Source organism: Rhamphochromis longiceps, linkage group LG19 (assembly GCF_057381845.1).
Source record: "Rhamphochromis longiceps isolate RC_006_pf linkage group LG19, R_longiceps_female_GT1.1, whole genome shotgun sequence".
NCBI classification, from domain to species: domain Eukaryota; kingdom Metazoa; phylum Chordata; class Actinopteri; order Cichliformes; family Cichlidae; genus Rhamphochromis; species Rhamphochromis longiceps.
The window spans coordinates 8,044,029-8,064,930 of NC_140575.1; the positions used below are offsets into that span (position 1 = coordinate 8,044,029).

Sequence of the window (20,902 nt, forward strand, 5' to 3'; positions counted from 1 at the left end):
TAAAAAAAAAAAAAAAAAAACTACATTTATAAGACAGGAATATTCACACGTCTGGTTTCAGGAGGTGAGCTGCAGAGGCCACACCACCAGGTTCAATTATATTTTTAATTAAAAAATTATATGCGCTAAAGGCAGGCTGAAACATCGAGCTTGTGCGAGAATCTGAAGAAAAGAAAAAAAAGAAAGCAGAGAGGCCAAGCTTCAAACTTTCTAAGGTTTGTGTTTTGTGTGAATTTACACGAAGAAACAAACAAACAAAAACACGGTTGTGGAATCATATCTCATGTATTCCAGAAGTATTATGAATGGACACCTAAACCTATCACAGCTGTGAGAGTGCAGGACAACTGGCAGGCTCTGCCACTAGGTGGAGCACTTACACAGCTCAATCAGGTGGAGAGAGACGCTGTGTCTGGAACATAGCTCATCAATACATATCAGTAAAGTTAAACCTTGTTAGGTGACCACAAAATAAACAGAGGGGTGCAGGTAAAGAGACATGTGAGAGTAGCCAGAAAGATCAACTTTTTTGTAACAGAACTAAATGTTTAGTTTTGTGTTTTTTATCTTCATCCCAGAAAATGAACTAAAATAGCTGGGAGCAGCAACACAAGTCAACTTAATGATAATCAGAATTGATCATTTATTCGGTCTGAACTCTCCCATCTTCTCTGGCAGCTAACAAGGAACAAATGGAAAAGAACAAAAGGCTGGGAAAGTCACACTTTACATTCTCTGGCAGCAGATCACCACACGTATGCAACGATCAGAAACATAAACAAGTACACACATGCAGATCACCAACATCAACAAAGAAGGAGTACAGTACAGAGCCCATGTTGAGTCAGAACAGACTGATGAGTCACAGACTCATTTGTATTAAGTGAGAAGAGAGAGGTTTTCACAGCTGCCTGTGGAGAGAGCTGAAGTGGGAGTGATGATTTGTTTGACAGGATGAAAAACAAAATGTACTCTGACAACTGCAGGGAAGCAGTGGAGGATAAACATCCCCAGACATATCTGTTTTTATCCATCTAATATTAGAAATATGAGCCAATTGCAACTGATAGTATACAAGTGCAATACAAAATTACAGAATTTTAAAGATTGATATTTTCAGTATGCTGCAGAATGATGTTGCTATTGTAGAGATTTGAAAAGAAGATAAGTGCATGCTAATAATACACAAATAGTGTATGAAAATAACTGGATACACCCAGTATTTCCAAAATAATACTTCTACTGGAATCTTGCATAGTGCTTTTGCAAATTCTAGTTCTTTATATATTTAAGTTCCATTTACTTTTGTAAATCCTCTCTAACTCGTAGGCTGTGGAATTGTGCTGGTGTAGAAGCTGTGAAAGCTCCCTCTTGGGATCAATAAAGTGTGTCTTCAAATCCAATTAAAGGCCGATAGTTGATTGATTGATTGATCGTTGTATTTATACTGACTTCATTTACTGTTTGATCAAAGAAGATTTAAGGACAAAACAAAAGCTCCTTGTCAGATTTTCCTTCCAGCTAAAGTTCTTTCCAGATGAGTCCGGCTCCTTTCCTGATATAAATAGGTCCAGAGATCTGCAGGCGATCGTCTGCTGTGTGCTAATAATCCATTGACAGGCTACAGTTTATAGGCACAGCTATGTGTCACACCATACCGCCTGCAAGGACTACAACTAGAGGTGCAATAGGAGATGCTGATTGGTTGTTCTGGGCTCTATGACTACTGTTGCTATGCGAGCAGGCCAGCTCTAAGCAACAGCAGGAGCAGCATTTTAGAAATAAGGTGGTGAGCAGCCTACAGCGACCCTATAACTACATATTCTGCCATTGCAGTGAGGACAGGCTGAGAAAATTCTGCATATTCTGAAATGTACCAGCTGATTGAGAACAGTCGGTCTGCAGCTGAGGCAGCGAGGTGGCATCAATGTGTGTGACCAGAGGGGTTTTTAAAGCTTTTTAGACATTAGTTGGAAAAGCTGTACAATAAAAGAGAGTTTAGTGAAAAATACTATACTATACTAAACTATACAAAGAGCTACGACTCAACGACTGCCAACGACTTAAGCTCCAGCCAAGTGAATGCTCCAGCAGAGCATTTTTTCACTTGATCTCATTAATCAAAGTCAGGGTAACAGCGACGCACAAGCAGGAAGAAGAAGCGGGAGAGCAGAGTAACTGCGACTGTCAGTCAGGATTATCAGTGTAGCATTGTACAGTTTGATCCTTTTGAGCTAGTCGGACAAGATTTAAGTCCTCATTCAAACATTTTAGTCATAGATGAAGAAACAACCTCACTGTATCTTTCATGACCGAAGCCACTAATTGAAGAGATAATCCCCTCACTGGCCTCCAGTGGCCCCTCATTCTCACTATAACTTTATAGGGAACCATCAGTTGGCTTGATTGACAGCAAATAAAATAATCCAATCCAAGCCAGCTCAATGTGACCAAACTTTAGCATTTACATTAACAACTGTGTTTATTATAGTTTCTGTGCTGAGGAAACTTTAACAAGTAAAATGACTTTGTGGATGACGTCAGTCCAGAAAGATAGAGGAGTTATTTCAAGTCGACATGTCTGTGTCCCTGGTTTGAGAACTCTCAGTAATGTGCCGAGGGCTGTGTACTGTACTTACCCCGTTCCATTCCACGCTCATACTCACTTCCTCGCCGCCGTCTGGCCCGCTCTCATACTTCACCGTGTCAGAATTCAGGCTCTCGCGGCTTCGCTGCTTCTCTCGGGCCTCCGGCTCGCTCAGCACCTCAGCCACGCGCTGCTTGTGCACATTGTCCAGACCCTGATGTGTGCACACAACAATAAATAAATGCCAGTTCAACAAATCCAATTAAGCATAAGCTAAACCCATGTACTAGTCGGACCTCCAGCACAGCCTCACCTACACAGATACACTGTACAGCTGTCAGCAACAAGTGCTAATTCATCCAATCCAATTAATACTAAATCTATAGACTTCTACTGCCTGCTGCTCTAAACCCAGCACCTGGGATTTGCTGATTAGCAGTCAGAATAAACCTGGCAGAGGACAGAAAATGAAAAAAAAAATCCAACTAATTATTGGTAAATTAGCTTGCTGACCACTAGAAATTCAGTTAAACCATTTTTGAAAAAGCACACTTTCAATATGGAGCTAGAGGAAAGCACCTACCTAAGAAGTCACTGCCCATTCTGAAATCTCAGAATGTCATTTTTGACTATCTTTACTGCTGTTTTGATATTTACAGAAATCTTAAAGACTTTAAACGTTCAGTTTGGTGGAAAAAACAATTTTGCAACCATGTGATTAAAAGAACATACATGTAAGCATCTAATATAGTGAAACTTGAACAGCAAACCCATGGTGCCAGTGCAGCTAAATTAGCTTTTCTGTTAGCTGGTGACTTCCAGTGCTACCTTGCGTAATTAAAGCTGGCCAACAATACGGTTACACCACAGTACAAAGTACTTTCTGTGACTCTGCCTGAGCGTTTAATTATTCAAGGAGGGAAAAACAAACACGGGACGTTACACTGCCAAACAATCATGCTGGCAGAGTCTGGTCGCTTATTTTATTTCTACTAAAACCTTCTCCACTTGTATTATCTAAATGCTGATTAAAGGTTACATTCATATCGGGATCGAATCTTTCCTCAAGCAAAAAATGACAACGCTCCAAATATATCAAAGGAAGTTTGTGGTGTTAAAACGAGGCCCCAAAGCAGATCCGACTAGTTATAATGGAATTATTGTAATAATTACCAAAATGTTATTTTAGTTTCTACAGCTGTAATTTCAGCAAGACAATGGGGAATTTTATCTTAATAACATGTGTGTCTGTTACTGAATAACTCAATGTTTACATGTTGATGGAAAACCTAATTCAGGATAAAAGCTGCAGGACTTAGACTCCATTAAGTCTCATAAGTAACACCATCAGGGGCAGCTAAAAACAACACCAAAGAAACCAAACTACGCTCCAGGATTCTGAGTGCATTGCATTTTTCCAATTTCACAGCAGCTCACACATTTTCTGCCTTTTAATGTGACGCAAATGCTCAACGGACCCGTTTCATCTGAGCACCGATAACAAGTCATCTGCTTCTATATCTACAGTCCTGTGTTGTTAGTCACATTATCCAGAGGCCACACCTGCTTTCTGGAACGCATCGCAGCTTCCTCCAGGGTCCCAGCTGCCTCTAGCTTGCCCTGCCGCCTGTAGAGGGCACCAAGGTTTTTCAGGGTGGTGGTAACTGTGGGGCTGAAACGACAACCGGTGGAAATTTAATGTCACAGAAAATCGTTTTGGCGAAAGACAATAAAACAACAAGAACAACACGACTGTCTTATAGATGGTTGGCCACAGCTGGTTTAATTGCTTACTACATTTTGTTATGTGTAAACATTTATATATATATATATATATATATATATATATATATATATATATATATATATATATATATATATATATATATATATATATCATGTATCAGTTTGCTTCCTGTGCTGAGAGTATCACCCATATTTACTCCGTGGAAAAACACTGACCTGTCGACTTTACAGGCTTTGTACCAGCCTCCATACTCTCCAAATGGTGAACCGTCTTTCTGCTTCCCCTGTGAAACACCAATTTGGTTTAGATTTAAGAAATCTGCATATATGATATAATAAATCAGACATTTAAGGATGGAAACCAACCCGCTTACATTGTATGTAGTCAGTTTACATGGAGAAGTGTTAGCAGTGGGATTATAATTGGATCAGTACTTCTTCCCCAGAACATCTAAACCTATTAAACCATGAAATGAACTCTTAGATGGGAGAGTGAAGGACTCGGACCATCATCATCAGTTTTTACTGAGACTTAATATCCTAATCCAATCTTTGTAAAGTCAGTCTTTCTTATTTCCATGTTAAATAAGGTAAAAGAATTCAGAGAAGTTTAATGCAGAAGGTTTTTTTTTTTAAACTTGGTGTGTTTTGATCCTGTGCAATTATAAGGTTTTGTCTTTAACACTGAAACCCAAAATTAAGAAAGCACAACAGAAATTACAATTATACTTGTATATATGTTTCAGGCTCTCACCTTGCTTTGCTCCTCTCTCTCCTCAGCATGCATCCAGATTGGTTTGTTCTCATCTGCAAAGAAACATACACACAATCAGTCCTGACAAACTCAGATAAGCAGCTAGAGACACCTTTGAAAAGTCACTCTGACTCTGAAGTGCTGTTTTCTGTTTCTTTTCGGCTCCATCCTTCACTAAAATAACAGCAGCCTGAACATATTAACCTTTACTTCAAAGGAGAGACTTATAAAGTTGTTCATGCATGCAAGTTACTCTAAGTTTAAGCTACTATCTGCAATGTCTGAAATATAAAAAGTGTGTGAGCACTTTGTACCATCAACAGAGCCAAACTCCCGTTCATGAGCGCGGGTTAGGATTTCTTTATACAGGGTCTCTGCCTGCTTGAACTTGCCCTGCTTCAGGTAACAGGATGCCTGAAAAACACAAACAATAAGAACAACATGACACTGCGAATGAGCAAAGTCAGAGCTCGCTCTTCAGCAGTTAGCAGTAAGGTCCAGCAATGGGATGTCAGCAACATACAAGAAGCTTCACAGGACTGGGAGAAGCTGAATTAGTTTTTTCTTCTTCCTTTTTTTTTTTTTTTTTAAAATAAAATTTAAAAAGAGTTGTCATTTTCATGCCACTTGTCATCTGCAGATATTGATTTTTATTCCGCAAATTGACAAATACTTCCATCCTTCTCACCAAGTTGTTCTTGGTCTTGGCCACGTTGGGGTCATCTGGGCCCAGTTTGGTCTGGTAGATCTCCAGGGCTCTCATGTAGTAGTACTCCACCTCCTCATACTTGCCCTGGTTCTGACACAGCAGGGCCAGGTTGTTTAGTTGCTTGGCCACATCTGGGTGGTCCTTGCCCAACACCTGGGACAAAAGAGGAAGAGATATGAACTTTAAACAACCCATTTCTGCCATGTGCTATTTGGTCAGTAACACTTAGCCAACATGAGAAATGCTGGTCAGACGGATTTAGCGCCTTCTACTGAGTTTCACTAGTGTAAACATTCAAATGTGCAACCTAGTTTAAATCCTCAGGTCCAATGTTGTAAATTTGGATTTCCAGGAAGACCGGAAGGGTGTTTGTCAATACGTTGGAAATGTTTGTTTCATCTCCTGCCAAGCTGCTTTGACTTGCTGCACTCTGTTTGTAGTGCCGCTGATTACACTACACGTATGTTTGGAGCAGTGTGCACAGAAGATGTCACATGTGTAAATTTGGTCTAGAGTACTGGGGATCAAGCCTGTAGCCTTTGCTACATACAGTACATGCCTCCGTAGGAATTTTGGCCTTTTGTGGATTAATAGGCTACTAACCTGCTTTAATAAATAAAAAAATAAATAAAGCTGTAAAACAAAACAAAAACAACACCCAAACCCCCCCCCCCCAAAAAAAAACCCACTTCTGGATTAAGAAACAGCCTTTAAGCACTGCAACCTCTTCCTGTGAGCTAAGAAGAGTAAAGGTCATTAGAGTAGAGTGCAGCAAGACTAAAAGACATGTATTGGGGCTAGATGCTAAATGACCCCCCCCCCCCCCTCTCTCTCACTCACACACACACACACACACACACACACACACACACACACACACACACACACACACACACACACACACACACACACACACACACACACACACACACACACACACACACACACACACACACACACACACACACACACACACACGCAATAATATTTTTTCTTATTATATGATTCTAACTGCCCAGTAAAGATGTAGCAATCATAGGTGGATGAAAGGAAAGAAAACAGAGAAGAAAATGAAAAGGATGTGCACGGGTGGAATCAGTGAACACACATGGGTGGCTGGTGTTGTTGGGAAAGGGATCTGATCAGTTAAAAAGAAACCACCCTGAGTGTCACGTTTATGGTTGTAAATGAAAACAAGTGAACAATTAGTTTGTTTTGATTTCTAGTTTCAGTTTACTGCTCGGTAAGTTTGTGTGAGGTCTTAGAACTGCAGGATGATCCCCCCCTCCCTCCCTCCCCCCCCGCTGGAGACCGACAGCGTCTTTGATCCACAGGATGGTGCAGAGCTGTGTGAGCGGAGATACCTACAGTATTCACTCAGGCCTGGCCTCAATCGCCTCCTCCTGCACCACATAACACATCTGAACGCTTTCCTGTAAACAGCATTAGCTAGAAAACAGATTGCCATCAGCACCACAAAACTGCTGAGGATCTGATCATGCCTACTGATGCCTTCAACCACCAAATGTTCTGCAAAAATTCTGTGGCTTATTGAAAGCTTTCAGGCAAAGTAAACACACTACATACATGTTCTGGTCGCCCTTTTCTAATTAAAAATTAGTTACTTAAACCTTGGAATTTGAACCTTAAAATTCTGGTTTGGTACTGAAAATGTCAGATATGAGGAAAAGAGGAAAGGCTGCAAGTTCTTGCAGGTAGCAGATCTGCTAAGTTATCTATAATTGCAGATATTCGAGTACTGGAGTAACTATAGCATAGACTAAATGTTTGAAAAAACACAATCAAGCAAAAAAGATTTCATCACTGTTTTCATTTTTGCAATCACCGTCTTTGTGTTTTGAAACCAGATGTGATGTATGCATGACTGAGAAACCAACACACTGCGTGCTCATGTGGTAGCAACTAGGTGATTACAAGGCAGACCCAGCCTAAAGCATATCCTCCTTTATACTTGTTGTTTTACCATAATGGGGACCAATTTTCAAAATGAATATAATGGTATATACACTAAAATTGAAACTAGTGATCAGCTTATAAACTTGTCAGGTAAAGTGTTTCCTTACTCACTTATGAAGGAGGCCAAGGACACTTTTCTCATAGACTAGAATTTTTTATGCAACCAGAGGATTCATACTGCTGACCATTACAAAGACAACATATTTAAGACACTTGTATACTGGCTTCACTTTACATAGCAGACCCTACATCCATTGTTTAAATGCAGTCTGTCATCTGCAAGTTTCTATTATCTTGAATCTTTTACAAGAATAACGCTGCTGGCATTCCACATTTTTGCTGTTGCCATGAACTCAAATAATTCTAAAGGCTAAAAGCAAGAAGTATTAACACTTTCTCAATACTTCACAAGGGAAACTTTAAGATGAGTCATATTTCCTTTTTCTCAACAACTTTCTTCAACAGATACAGACTGCAATTTACTTTGCCCTGACAGATTAGTGAGGGCAAAGTGAAAAGGATATGACACACACACACACACACACACACACACACACACACACACACACACACACACACACTGAATTTTCCAGAGTTTCTACAAAAAGGCGGAATGACGAGAGGGGGAAAAAAACATCCTTCTGATTCAGCAGTTCTGCTGCAGTCACTTTGCAATGCCCTGGATGTGCAAAACCACTCCGGCTTAAGCAAGTGCATTATCATCTCAGTTTAAGAAGCATGAAGAAAAAAAAAAAAAAAAAAAAAAATTAAATGCCTCGGCTTAACCAAAGCTGACGTTGCATTCTCAAGGAGACGAAGGAGAAGTGGGTTTGTTCAAAGGCAAGAGCTGAGCATAAACAACAGAAAGTGTCTCCTGCGGCTCGTTTATAAGTATCAAATTAATACAGGCAAAACAGTAGCGTTCGCTCAGGATAAAGAGCCTGCCCTGTGACGAAGGCTGAATACTGATAAAAAAAAGAAAAGAAAAAAAAAAAAAAAGAGGAGAAATTACATAAAGGAGGTTGACTACAGTTTATTTCTTATGCAAGCAGTGAGGAAAAAACAAAACAAAAAAAAAACAGACTTTATGAGTTTTATGTAGTTTTTGTAGATGTGTGAATGTGTGTGTGAATGGGTGGATGACTGAATGTAGTGTGAAGCGCTTTGGGGTCCTTAGGGACTAGAAAAGCGCTATACAAATGCAGGCCATTTACCATTTACCATGTACTTTCTAATATATATATATATATTAAAACACTTTTTGGAAAGAACAAAGACTCACTGCTGCTTTTCTTTTTTTAATTCCAGATTTTGGCCAACTGCTGTTTTACTCTGAGGCCTCAGTCGTTGGTGATACCCCAACCTGAAATCTATTATATCACAACATATCAATTTTGTTTTTTTTAATCCTTCTTAACAAGTATAGTTGACTTTTTTTTTTGGGGGGGGGGGGGGGGGGGACACACATGCCAACTCAAACAGCCGTAGCCGATCACTGTGTGCAAGGCCCGACTTCTGCCAGCTACAGCTGAACTACAAATTAGCTGTCCAAGAAGTTTATGTTCAGTTTTATATGAGTATAATCAAGTATTTATTGCACTCATCAAGCAAGTTATCTGTGTATGTTAAACACGGTTAAATGCAGCTTGCTAACCAAGCTTGCTAGTGTTAGCTAATAACATAAATGGTAAATGGCCTGTATTTGTATAGCGCTTTACTTAGTCCCTAAGGACCCCAAAGCGCTTTACACTACATTCAGTCATTCACCCATTCACACACACATTCACACACTTAGCACTTCACCATCTCATAAACATGGTCACCACCCCCAAATAAAACACAGTGGTATCTAAAAACTAATGATGAGGCCTCGAAATGTGTCACATAGTGTCCATAGTTTGTTAAATCCAACAATAAACACAAGTGACTGCCACTAGACATGAAAAGCTAATACTGTTGTTAATTATGTGCAAAACTTAAAATTTAGATATTCTAAACAAGTTAATCTGTTGCAGTTATAGTAAATATCTGCTGTGTTGAAATGAAAAGCTGAAGGGACAAGTGGTCAGTTGCTGAGTGCTGTCTGAATATTTTAATTCCTACTATTCATTCTGCTGCCTCCAAATGAAATATTCTGAGTGAAGTCTGAAGTGTTTCAGTACAGGGGCACAAAGTCTGTCTATAAGTGAAAGTACTCGCTAGTGCATCGACTCATCACAGTGTTTGATGACCTCGTACCCACCTTTTCTCTGATCTCCAGCGCTCTCTTGCACAGAGGCTCTGCTTCCTTGTACTTCCCTCTCTTCCCATACAGGACAGCCAGGTTATTGAGAGTTGCAGCAACCTGATAGGGACACAAACACATTTATTATCCCACAATGCTCTATTCTTCCTGGCCTCATAGACATGTTCACTCATTTGCACAATGTGTGGAACCGCAAGAGTCTACAACAGCAGAGTGGTGTCATTGGTCTGATGAGTGAGAAATTGACAAGGAATAAGAGGATGTGGGGAAACAGGAAGTGATTATGCCGGGCTGTAATTTGATCCAAATCAGCTGAGTGATGAATCTCCAACATGTGCACACAGGACGAGTGAGGGGAGAGGGGAGCTGAGGTGAGCACTGATCTCTGATTCACACCAAGTTCTGGCAGCCATGTGAGCAGAGTGGGAGGAAACGAGAGGAAGGGCAGAGGGTTGAAGTGATGGGAGGAACGGGAGCTTATTCAGGAAGATGGGAGGAAGAGAGGGACAAAACTCCTACAGTTTGAGAACACTTTTTTCTGCTCTTTAAGACTTAATTTGTCCTCATGTCACAATCTCAAAAATGGTGAAAATATAAAAAAGAACATTTAGAGAACTTTTTTTTTTTTAAAGCAAAGGAGCTACAGATTATATAGTCTGATCACAAACCTGTCGATGATTAACCTAAAGCCTTCAAATCTTACAGACAAATTCACAGTTTCACATCCATGTTTTTTAAATCTTGTGTTTGTATTAAGAGTCATAAAGTCAGACACATACTTACATAATTATTTTAATTATAATTAGATTCAGAAAGCATTACGACACACAGACTTGACGACTAAATTTAGCATTATATCCACAGAAAGCAGAACACTACTGCGATTCAGATCATAGTGCTCATGTCTCCTGAACATCCCTGTCAGACTCAGCCAGATCCATGTAGAGCCAAAGTAGCAGCGTCAACGGGAATCTCAGGGACTGGACACTTCAGTTGGTGGGGTTTTGACCTCAAAATCAAGGTGTTTGTGTCTCTTTACAGTCGAAACCACAACTCCGCCTTTTTCAATTACCTCAGCAGATTGTCGCCTTTCTTTTTAGTGGCAAACCAAGAGCCAGTTTTCATAGTCCAAGTCCACTTTGACCTATGTATGTGTGTCGGTACATGATTTACCCAGAAGTTCACGACTGATTAGGAAAGAGAACATGACCTCAACATATTGTTTGCCCGTCAGGCTAAAGTTAGAAGTGGCTTACAATACCGCACATTGAAAACAGAAAGAAGAGAAAAGAAATTCTATAAAAATGATATGATTAAGAGGAAGAAAAATCACTATACTTAATCACATATCAGGTAATGTGTCAGATTTCGTCTGGGTGATGGATCACTGGGGTGAAAAAAATAAATTAAAAAAAAATCACTTTCTTCTTTGGAAAAAAGGGGAAGACGTGGAGAGGGCTAACCTCTGTTTCACACAGTGAAGAGAGACGAAGGTCCGAACAGTGGAGACACAGGCCTGCTGGGGTTAACCTGCTGCATGCGTACAGTCACGTTGACAGAGAGAGGTTAAAGAATCTGAGAACAGGCCGGGGTAAATTATTAATGACACCCACGCTGCTTGTCACAGCCTTGGACAAACACATGCTACGGTATCATTTTAAATGTATGAGGTAGGTTGCTATGCTTTTTGTGAGATATTTGTGTGATATGAAGTAAACAGATGTGCTCTACAATAAATAATATAAAGACTGTAATAAAGTGCACTGGGCCAACCATATTTTCTATGAACCAGAAAAACGGTCTGAAGCTCCACAGTATAGTAGTTAACATATTCACCTAACGCAAAAAAAATCTTGGTTTAAGACTGTGAGGATACACAGCTTCTTGGGTTTCATCAGGAAGGGCCTCCAGGATTTATGGCTGCATGTGCTGAAGGGAAACTCATCAACTGGCCCAGATCACATTAAAGTACTGCAATAGAATAAACTCTATAGTGCTGTTTATATATTTTCCCCCAAATGCAAGTAAAATGTCTGCAAAGTTACAAAACCTGAAATCCATAGGGAGTTTTTCTCTCCAACAGAAAGTAATGCTCCTGAACTGCCCACAGTCCTGTGACTCATCTGTCACAATGTAACATTTGCATAATTGTTCCAAGCACCTAGTCTGGCACATACTCAAAATTTTCAGAAGATATTTTTATAGCTAGAGCTAAAGCAGCTTCTCTGAGCTAAGCTAAGTGCAAAGACGAGAGTATTCCTGAATTCTGAAGAACCAAAGACCTAGCAAATTTGTCTTGTTGTTGACAGCAACCACTTACTTGGTGGAGAACTTGATGGTCCTAAGCCGTTTCAGAAATGATAATGCCATTGCATGAAAGCACTGAGCTCTTTCTACAGCAGAGAATGCTACCCTGTGTGGTTTTCCAACCTGTTGGTCCAATTACCTTTCACTCATGGTGCTAAGCTCTCAAAGAAGGGAAATCAATACATCCAACTATACCTACAATACTGTTGATGTGGCCTGAATGTCTTAACAAATGACTATATTTGTCTTCATGTTTCACCACCGCTGACTGTAAGAACAACCTCCATTTGGAAATAATTCATGCTGTGAAACAGTGCAACACATCTATCCCCATTAATATCAACGGGATTACACCGAAACAACAAAGAACATCATTCACCTGTCTAAAGCAAGAAATACAGAGCACAACAGAAGACCTACATGCAATGTATCAACAAATACACTCACAGCTGGATGGTCCCTGCCAAGTGTCTTCTCCCTGATGGCCAGAGCGTCATTCAGCAGGTTGGCGGCCTCCTTATATTTGTTCTGATCCCTGAGAGACCAAAGCAGACAGAGTTAGACTGAAATACAGACACAGAGATGGGCAGAATAACAGACAAGCACACATGAACACAAACATAAACTATGCTGACAAGTTCAACTAATGGGCCACCATCTTCAGTGGTTCCCACAGCCAGTGCACAAGAGTACTGACAACAAGTCACCCCAGACTCTCATTGTTTTAGGTAACTAAATCAAAAGCCCAAGCTGATTGTTCAGTGGCTTAGATTTATGTAAATGGAAAAACATGGCAACAATCCTGTGCGACATTTGTCCAGGTTTTAGGCGTCATTCCTTTGCTCCTGTCTAGTTGGGCTGGAAAATTAACTTCCGTTACTGTCCTATAAATCTTTGTCAGGCTACGTTTGGCTTGTTCTGACAAAAGCATCCAGCTCTGATTAAGAAGCCAGTCACACAACACTTAAAGAATCCCTGCCAAAGGTTTCAAGAGACATGTCACAGTGTTGTGAGGGTGACAAAGTGTGCTGTTATTATCTCAATGTTAAAATCTTAGCTTTTTATGATATCTTCCAAACACAAGAATTCATTAAAAGCTGTTTAAGTCTAAGAGGATTTTGGAGTTTATGAAACAATGCAGACTACAAACAAAACTTTTTTTGAGCATGAAATTCATTCATTATATAGACCACCTCGCTTCAGTTAGCAACATGATCTCTTTAAAAACAGGACATCACCGGCTTTCATTAGAAAAAGATAAATACATAAAAATGCATGTGCATATTATTAGATGTTGCAGGAGTTTACCTGTAAACAAGGGCTAAGATATTAAGCATTGTGGCCACATCTGGGTGGTCGTGTCCTGAAGTCTTTTCCAGGTCTTCCAGAGCCTGTTTGCAGAGAGGCACAGCCACCTCATACCTGCCCTGAGACGCATACTGGATCACCAGGTTGTGGAGGGTCCTCAGTCGAGCAGGAATCTCGTATCCTCCCTGCTGAGCAGCAGCTGCTGCAGCGCTGCTGTGGGCTGGCTGGACTACAGACAAAAAAATACGAAAGTAAATGAATTATTAATTAGGAAAAACCCATCACTGCACTGTATAGAAAATGATTGTTAAGTACAACCTGGTATTTTGTATCTGACCTATTTAGAGTAATGTGATATACTGTACACGGGGCTGTGAAAAGGTATGGAAAAAAAAGTTGAACACATTTTCCTCTTTCCTGATTTCTTATTATTTTACATATTTGTCACACTTTCATGTTTCAGATCAAACAACAACAAAAAAATTGTCCCATCCTGTTAAATCATGAATGAATTATTTTTAACCCTGTTTTTCAGAAAGCTGAATCGAATTTCAGCAACCACACCGAGCCCTGATTACTGCCACACCTGTAATCACTTAACAGAACCTGTGTGACAAAGTTATCTCAAAAAGCAACACGTCACACCACAATCTAAAGAAATACCTGAGAAACAAAGTCACTGACATCTATCAGTTTGAAAAGTATTACAAAGCCCATATTCATCAATAAAACAAAAAAAGTCTGAGCAAAAAAGCCATCCATGGGAGAGTTCTGACTCCTGACCAAAAAAAAACACCACAAAGACTCGTCTCACATTAGCCAAAAAAATATCCTGATGATCCCCAAGACTTGGGGAAAATATCCTGTGGGCTGACGAGACAAAAGGTGAACTTTTTGGAAGGTGCGAGTCCTGTTACATCTGGCATAAAACTAACATCAGTTTGCACCCAAGCTTAAGTGTTCTTTGGTTATGCAGCAGGACAATGATCCAAAACACACTAGCAAGTCCACCTCTAAAGGGCTATATATATTGATATTTATTATTCAAGTTGTGCTGATTCAGTAAAAGGATGTTACAGATGTTACAATCCCTGATAATGAATTGCTTCAAATGAAAAGAAACTCTATTCCAACCAGCTGAGCAGCAAAAGGCTTTGTGAGCTGTTTTGTAAAAATAAACAGTGTCGATCAGACCTCACCAGCCGCTAATAGACACTTCGGCTAGTCACAGAGAGACAGATAACCATTCTCGCATTCACGACCAATTTAGAGTCACCAATTAAACTAACCCCACTCACCCCATGTCTGTAGACTGTGGGAGGAAGCCGAAGTTCCCGGAGAGAACCCACACAGACACGTGGAGATCATGCAAATTCCACACAGAAGGCCAGATGGCAATTGTGTAATTTTGTGAAACTGCTTTTTCCAGTTCACAACATTACACAATTAGGCAAATTTGATATCCCATCACATGGAATAAAATAAATATTAATCATTCATAAATAGCAATACTGTAAACTGCAGTTCATTCATTTCATTAATATGGCTCAGATGGCTGAATCTTTATAACCTGAATGAGTCTGTGACTATGGATGACAGAAGAACAAAGGTTTATTAATAACAGGAGTTTAATAGAAGTTTTCTATAGGAGATGACGTGTGAAAAGAAAGCTGATAGGCTGGTTATGTGACAGTTTTCCTCTAAAATGAAAGAAGTATTTGAAACCAGTGGGTGTCTAAGATGATATAAAAGGGTCAATGCTGACTAGAGCAAACACAAACTGGCTGCCTTTTAACATATGTGCAACACAAACAAGCTTATTCACCCATAAACAATGTCCTCTTTTTCCCCATTACGCACAGCTCAAGTACCAGCTCCTGAGTGCTACATTTAACTGGGCCAGAAGGACATGACTGGAATGTCTCTTGTGATAAATAGTCTGTTTGTCTGTCTTTCTGTCTCTATATGCGAGTGTCTAAGAATGCATGAATGTGTGAGAGGTCAGGAAACCACTTGATGGGGTTTCTTATTAAAGGCAAGCAGTTCTGTATTTACTCTGAAGGAAAGCCAGTAAGGTTTTGAGTAGGAGCCGCCCACTGCAGTAATAACAATGACCACAGAGAAATGTCCGGGCACGAAGTGATTCCAGGTGTTCTGAAGTGCTGGCAAACCACAGCCTGCCTTTGCTGCTGTTCACAGGAAAGTAACGCAGTGACAGCAGAACAGAAACGGACAAAAACAGCAGGTATGTAGTCAACTCACACATCTTCACTATGAGTCAACTGATGTCTACAAATAAACGCATCAAATCCTCAAAACTTAGAAACTGGAACCAGCCAACGTCTGAATAATGACCGAAAACACAACTTCATCATCAAAACACGACAAACCCTTGCTGGAAGAAGGAAGCAGAAGCGAGACTCCATCAATGTAAATGATTCTCAGCTACAAGTGAAGCGTGAGCAGTGAATTGTGTTACATGTGGACGTGTTACTGTTGACCCAGTTTGTTGGTATTCTTTACCGATTCTGACTTTGATTTTAAGATTTATTATTCACATGATTTTTGTGCACTTCTGTAAATATGTGGATGATGCTTAGCGCTTTGATTGACAAGGCAGTCATTTTCCATGCTTGTTAAGAGTACTCCCACCCGATTTACATAACCCCTAGCACTGTGTTGGAGAGTACTTGTTACCAAAGGGGGGAAAAAAAAAGTCACTGTGTCGCACTATGAAAAGTGCAGGATGCTCTATTTTTGGAGCCGGACCTCTGCTTTGCATGATTCTAGTTAAAATCTGCCCCAAACATTCACAAATATGCTGGAATATGTTTCAGGCTGTGACACTCATTTAGTGTCAACGCTAAGTGAGTTAAATGTAAATATTAGCACAGAAAAACATTGCATAAGACCCTGAGTGGTTTAAAAAAAAAGCAGGAATGTCATCACCATTGTCTTCTTCCTGCTGACAGCAATTTACCAAAACCCCACAAGCTTTTCAGGCAGTCTGAATCAGCTTGGAAAGGAAAGACATCTAATCTACTCCAGCACTAACCCAGTATCCACTGAGCTCATGCAGAGCCTCAGGCAGCTCAGTTTCATACAGAGAGAGGATTAATGCCAGTGCAAAAGGCATTCGATGAAGCACTGCGTCTCTGCGAGTTCAGTTCTGTCTCAGTCCTTTACCAGCTCACACCTGAAAGACTCTGGTTACTTCTTAAGAGTATTGTCTAGTCTTCATTTGATTCGATACAGTATGGGAGGTCATTTCTTTTCTGTAGCAGTTAAAGCTGCTGCTTCTCTAAGCTCCAGTCTTCTGCACATCTGGCACTTCATTTTCTCTTCATTTTAAATGTATATACATTGTCATCAAATGTAGCTACCTGACAGTATTTACTGTAAGCACTGATGTGGGCAGAAGCAGGAATTTGTGTATGTGTGGGTGTGTATACACAACATTTATGTGTTGACATGTGAATGGGTGCAGGTGTACTGCAATAACTGCATGCTCCTTGACCAACTCAATATAGACCCTTTACAGTGTCATTTGTATCTCACCATCTCCAAAGAGAAACACATTATTTAATAATTATGGAGTATTGATCTCAACATACATTTTTATTAAGCTTTATGATGCATAAAGTCTGTCTGGTATTACCCTTGTCCTTGTTCTCCAACCAATTTCTCGCTCACAGCTACATGCCATTAAACTCTCCTGTCTCATCATAATTCATTTAGTGGTGCTCACAGCAAGTGCTCTATCACCACCCTCCCAAGGGCAATACGCAAAACCACAATAATGAAGTGAGCGATCCATGTAAAGGAAATGCTTTTACTGTAAAAGATTTCATTAAATTAAATAGAATATGAATGCAGCGTAAATATCTGTAGTCTAGCTTAAGCGGTGGATTACAGCAGTTACACAGCACAAGAGGCAAACCGTTTACAGCCCAGTCTGTCAGCAAATTAGACTGGCTGATAAACTGATACCACACAGGATGAGGCAAATGGGGCAATAAAGGGGAAAAAAAATGGAAAATAAAACCTTTGGGAGCAAAAAACAAATGTTTTTCATTAATCTTAAAACTGTCCCTGAAGTGGGGTCTCTTTAACCAGTGTTTTGGAAACTGTGCATTCAAATGCATTTTTTGGAGATCATCTCATTAATATTAATAAAAAAATTTGAGTCAGTACAGCAATTTAGGCAATATGACATGTAGGGATAGGAGTGGAGAACCAGTTCCTGTCAGTCTAATTTCTTGGAATTGTCACTCTCGTTTATCGGTTCCATTTGCACCCACACTAGCTGATTTCAGTTCATGTGCAGGAGGAGGAAAATACTGGCTCTGAATCCAGGACAGAAACAGCTGCATAATGCTGCTAACATAACTTCGGCTCTTTGCAAGCATCTGCAGAGGCAGCATGCTAACACTAAGCTTGCCAAGAAGCCAGAGTGATGCTGAAGCTGAGTGAATGCCGACCTCAGCCCAGGTAACAAAGTGATGAGCAATCAGGCTGTATCCTCCAATTCCACCTGTTCATGTTTCTACAGTAGAATCACAGTGGCGATAATTTTAAAGTCGTTTTGAAGTCATCTTTACTTTGTGTTGTTGGCTTTGTCTTCTACTGAGAGAGGCTTTGTGTAATGCTAAGTATTCTGTGTGTCATTATTAGGATAGAGATTTGTGTTGGTGTGTTGGCTACAGGTTTATATTTTTAAAGGGTAATTACTAAAAGATCCCTTTCAGGTCATTTTACAGAAGAACATGAAAGTGACATAATGAGTAGTACAACAAATTTCTTTCTCCCAGGAGTAATTAAGTAATGTAGTGCATCACTTTTAAGAAAAGTGTTCTTTGTGAAAATTACTTCTTTGAGTAACGAGAACATCCACAAACGTCAGAGTCACTAAATTCTTATCAATTCCCATTCCTATTTTTTTTAACTACCTCTTGACATTTATTTAGTCCAAATAATTAATCTGGAAAATAACTATCCATCCATCTTCTGCTTATCCAGTTCAGGGTTGCTGAAGCCTATCACTAGCCCCGGACAGAGAGCAGAGCTAACACAGACAATGACTTTCACCTCACATTCACACTTATGACCCATTTAGAATTACCAGTTAAAATTGCCAACACAATCATCCCAGTAACTACTTATCTTTGGACTGTGGGCGGAAGCCGGAGTACCTAGAGACATCCTACACAGACACAGGGACAACATGCAAACTCCACATGAAAGGCTCTGGCCAGATAATGGATTCAAACCTCTTGCTCTGAGGCAACATTGCTAAGCACTGCGCCACCAAACTCCCCTGGAAATTGACTATAATAATGTAATATAAGATACATAACATGTTACCAAATAATGGATGAGAAGTTCTTATGGGTTCCTCTTTTTACCATGATATAACAAACATTTACATTTTAAGTCCTTTCTTGATATCCAGAGCCACAACTTCACTGGCTCAACTAGGTCCTGACTAATGGGGCTTTACAGCCATAAAGCTTTGTGGTCTTACATCATGAGCTACTGAAAAGACCAGCCCATCTAACAGTGAGCAAAAGGCTGGTAACAAACAATGGCAGCAATAAAAAACTGGCGCATACATGTTTGAAAGAGAGTGGTACTTGGACACACAAACATGCTCACCACCAGAACTTGTCATCATGTATTACACAATTTATCTGACTCTGGAAACATCCACTGATTCAGCTTCAGTAAATTACAAGACAGCTGCTGATGCAAAGCTCTGTTCCCATGGCGATCTTAATTTTACAGCGGTAAAACTGTAGAGTCTATCAGGGATTAAAAAACTAAAACTACATGTCACAGCATTCAGATGCCACTTTTTAATATGGTGGAAACAGTAGTTTACTTACAGCTCTCACAGCTCTCTCTTTCTATAGTTGCAAAAGTATTTAGGAGTTAATAAAGAGTGTGCCACTGAAATCTACATCCCAAGCCCAAAAACTATATTTCATATTTGGGTCCAAGGACAAGAAATTGAGTGAAAGTCTCTCAAAGCAGAAAGAGGATGAAGAAGTACAGCACTTACTGCCTGGGGCTTGATCATCCTGATCATCTGGGAAGAGATCATCCAAAGTCTCTTTGGTAGAGTCTGAATCCTTTTCTTCCTGAAAGGGGAGAGAGGAAGAGAGCAAGCAGGATGATCAGTGAAGGGAGAGAGGACCAAAAGCAAAAAGGAGGAGATATTGCTCATGAAATAGCTGAATGTTTCTAAATGACGAGAGAAACACTGCCAATCTATTAGCAGATAGAGTCATTTTGTAGTTTGGGTCTAGATCACACATACTTAAAACATGTGAGATGGTGTATACTGACATCTTTTGATTGTATCTGCTTTTGATAAGGTGCTTGGGGGGAAAACCCCCCAAAATATTGGTTCCAATGATAAGATGGTCACGCATATTTTAGATAAAAGCATCGCAACACATTCTTAAGCCCTGAGCACTCACAGAGGGGGACAAGTCCTCGTCGTACTTCTTCAGCTGGTTCATAAACTCCAAGTGCTTCTTTTCCTCCTCCAGCTGAGCCACGCTCTGCTCGCTCTTCTGCAGTTTCTGCTGTGTCCCGGCCAGCTCGTCCCTTAGCCACTGGTTCTCCTGGCAGAGTCGCCGTACCTGTACCCTCAGCTTCTGCTTCTCAGACTCAACTGAGCTCAGGTGGTTTGAAAGCGCCATCATCACCTGCAAAGAGGTGGCGGTTATGTTGCAATGTCTGCAATCATACAGACCCTTTTGTATTTACAGTTGGGTTTATCCTCTCATAACAACATTTACACTAATATATGTAGTAGAAGGTTGTCTACTAAAACAATTCCACCAAAGCCATGTGGATGGTAGATAGTAAAGCTATCTAGGGGTAAGTGTGCACTTGCCATCACAACTACATGTGTGTCCACTAATGTTAGAGTGAGGCACTTTGGGTAAAAGCATACAGTCTAAGGTGAAAGGCTCGGAGGGCTGTAATTAGATGAGGGGTGTTTGAGCAGGAAAATTACACTTTACCACAACTCCAAGCAAAAATGCTGGAGGTAGAAAATTCAGTCTGTGGGGTGTGTGCACGGTGTATTGTATATTTATTAGACAAAGCTTGCTGGGAGATGGCGATGAAAGGCTAAAGCATCAACAATGAATCAGCGCTGACTCATTCACTGCTTGTGAAATGAAATGTGAAGTGAAATGACGAGAGCAAATATTCTGCATAATTTCAAGGCTTTAAAGCTTCTATATGTTCTTTTCC

The 20,902-nt window shown here is 40.2% G+C and overlaps 1 protein-coding gene across 5 annotated transcripts in view; it reads right to left on the reverse strand.

Annotated features, from left to right (window-relative positions):
• Positions 1-20,902, reverse strand: part of klc1a (kinesin light chain 1a) — a 56,187-nt gene that overhangs the window by 10,969 nt on the left and 24,316 nt on the right. For 4 of the 5 annotated variants that reach the window (XM_085392266.1, XM_085392267.1, XM_085392263.1 and 1 more), the window contains exons 3-13: positions 20,116-20,346; positions 19,695-19,773; positions 13,634-13,862; positions 12,773-12,860; positions 10,016-10,117; positions 5,776-5,949; positions 5,402-5,501; positions 5,088-5,140; positions 4,550-4,617; positions 4,151-4,259; positions 2,640-2,801 (exon numbers count right to left, since the gene is read on the reverse strand). In XM_085392266.1, coding sequence (XP_085248392.1) covers positions 2,640-2,801; positions 4,151-4,259; positions 4,550-4,617; positions 5,088-5,140; positions 5,402-5,501; positions 5,776-5,949; positions 10,016-10,117; positions 12,773-12,860; positions 13,634-13,862; positions 19,695-19,773; positions 20,116-20,346 — 1,395 coding nt within the window. The remainder of the gene's footprint in view (positions 1-2,639; positions 2,802-4,150; positions 4,260-4,549; positions 4,618-5,087; positions 5,141-5,401; positions 5,502-5,775; positions 5,950-10,015; positions 10,118-12,772; positions 12,861-13,633; positions 13,863-19,694; positions 19,774-20,115; positions 20,347-20,902) is intronic. The other variant, XM_085392268.1, reaches the window with a different exon arrangement.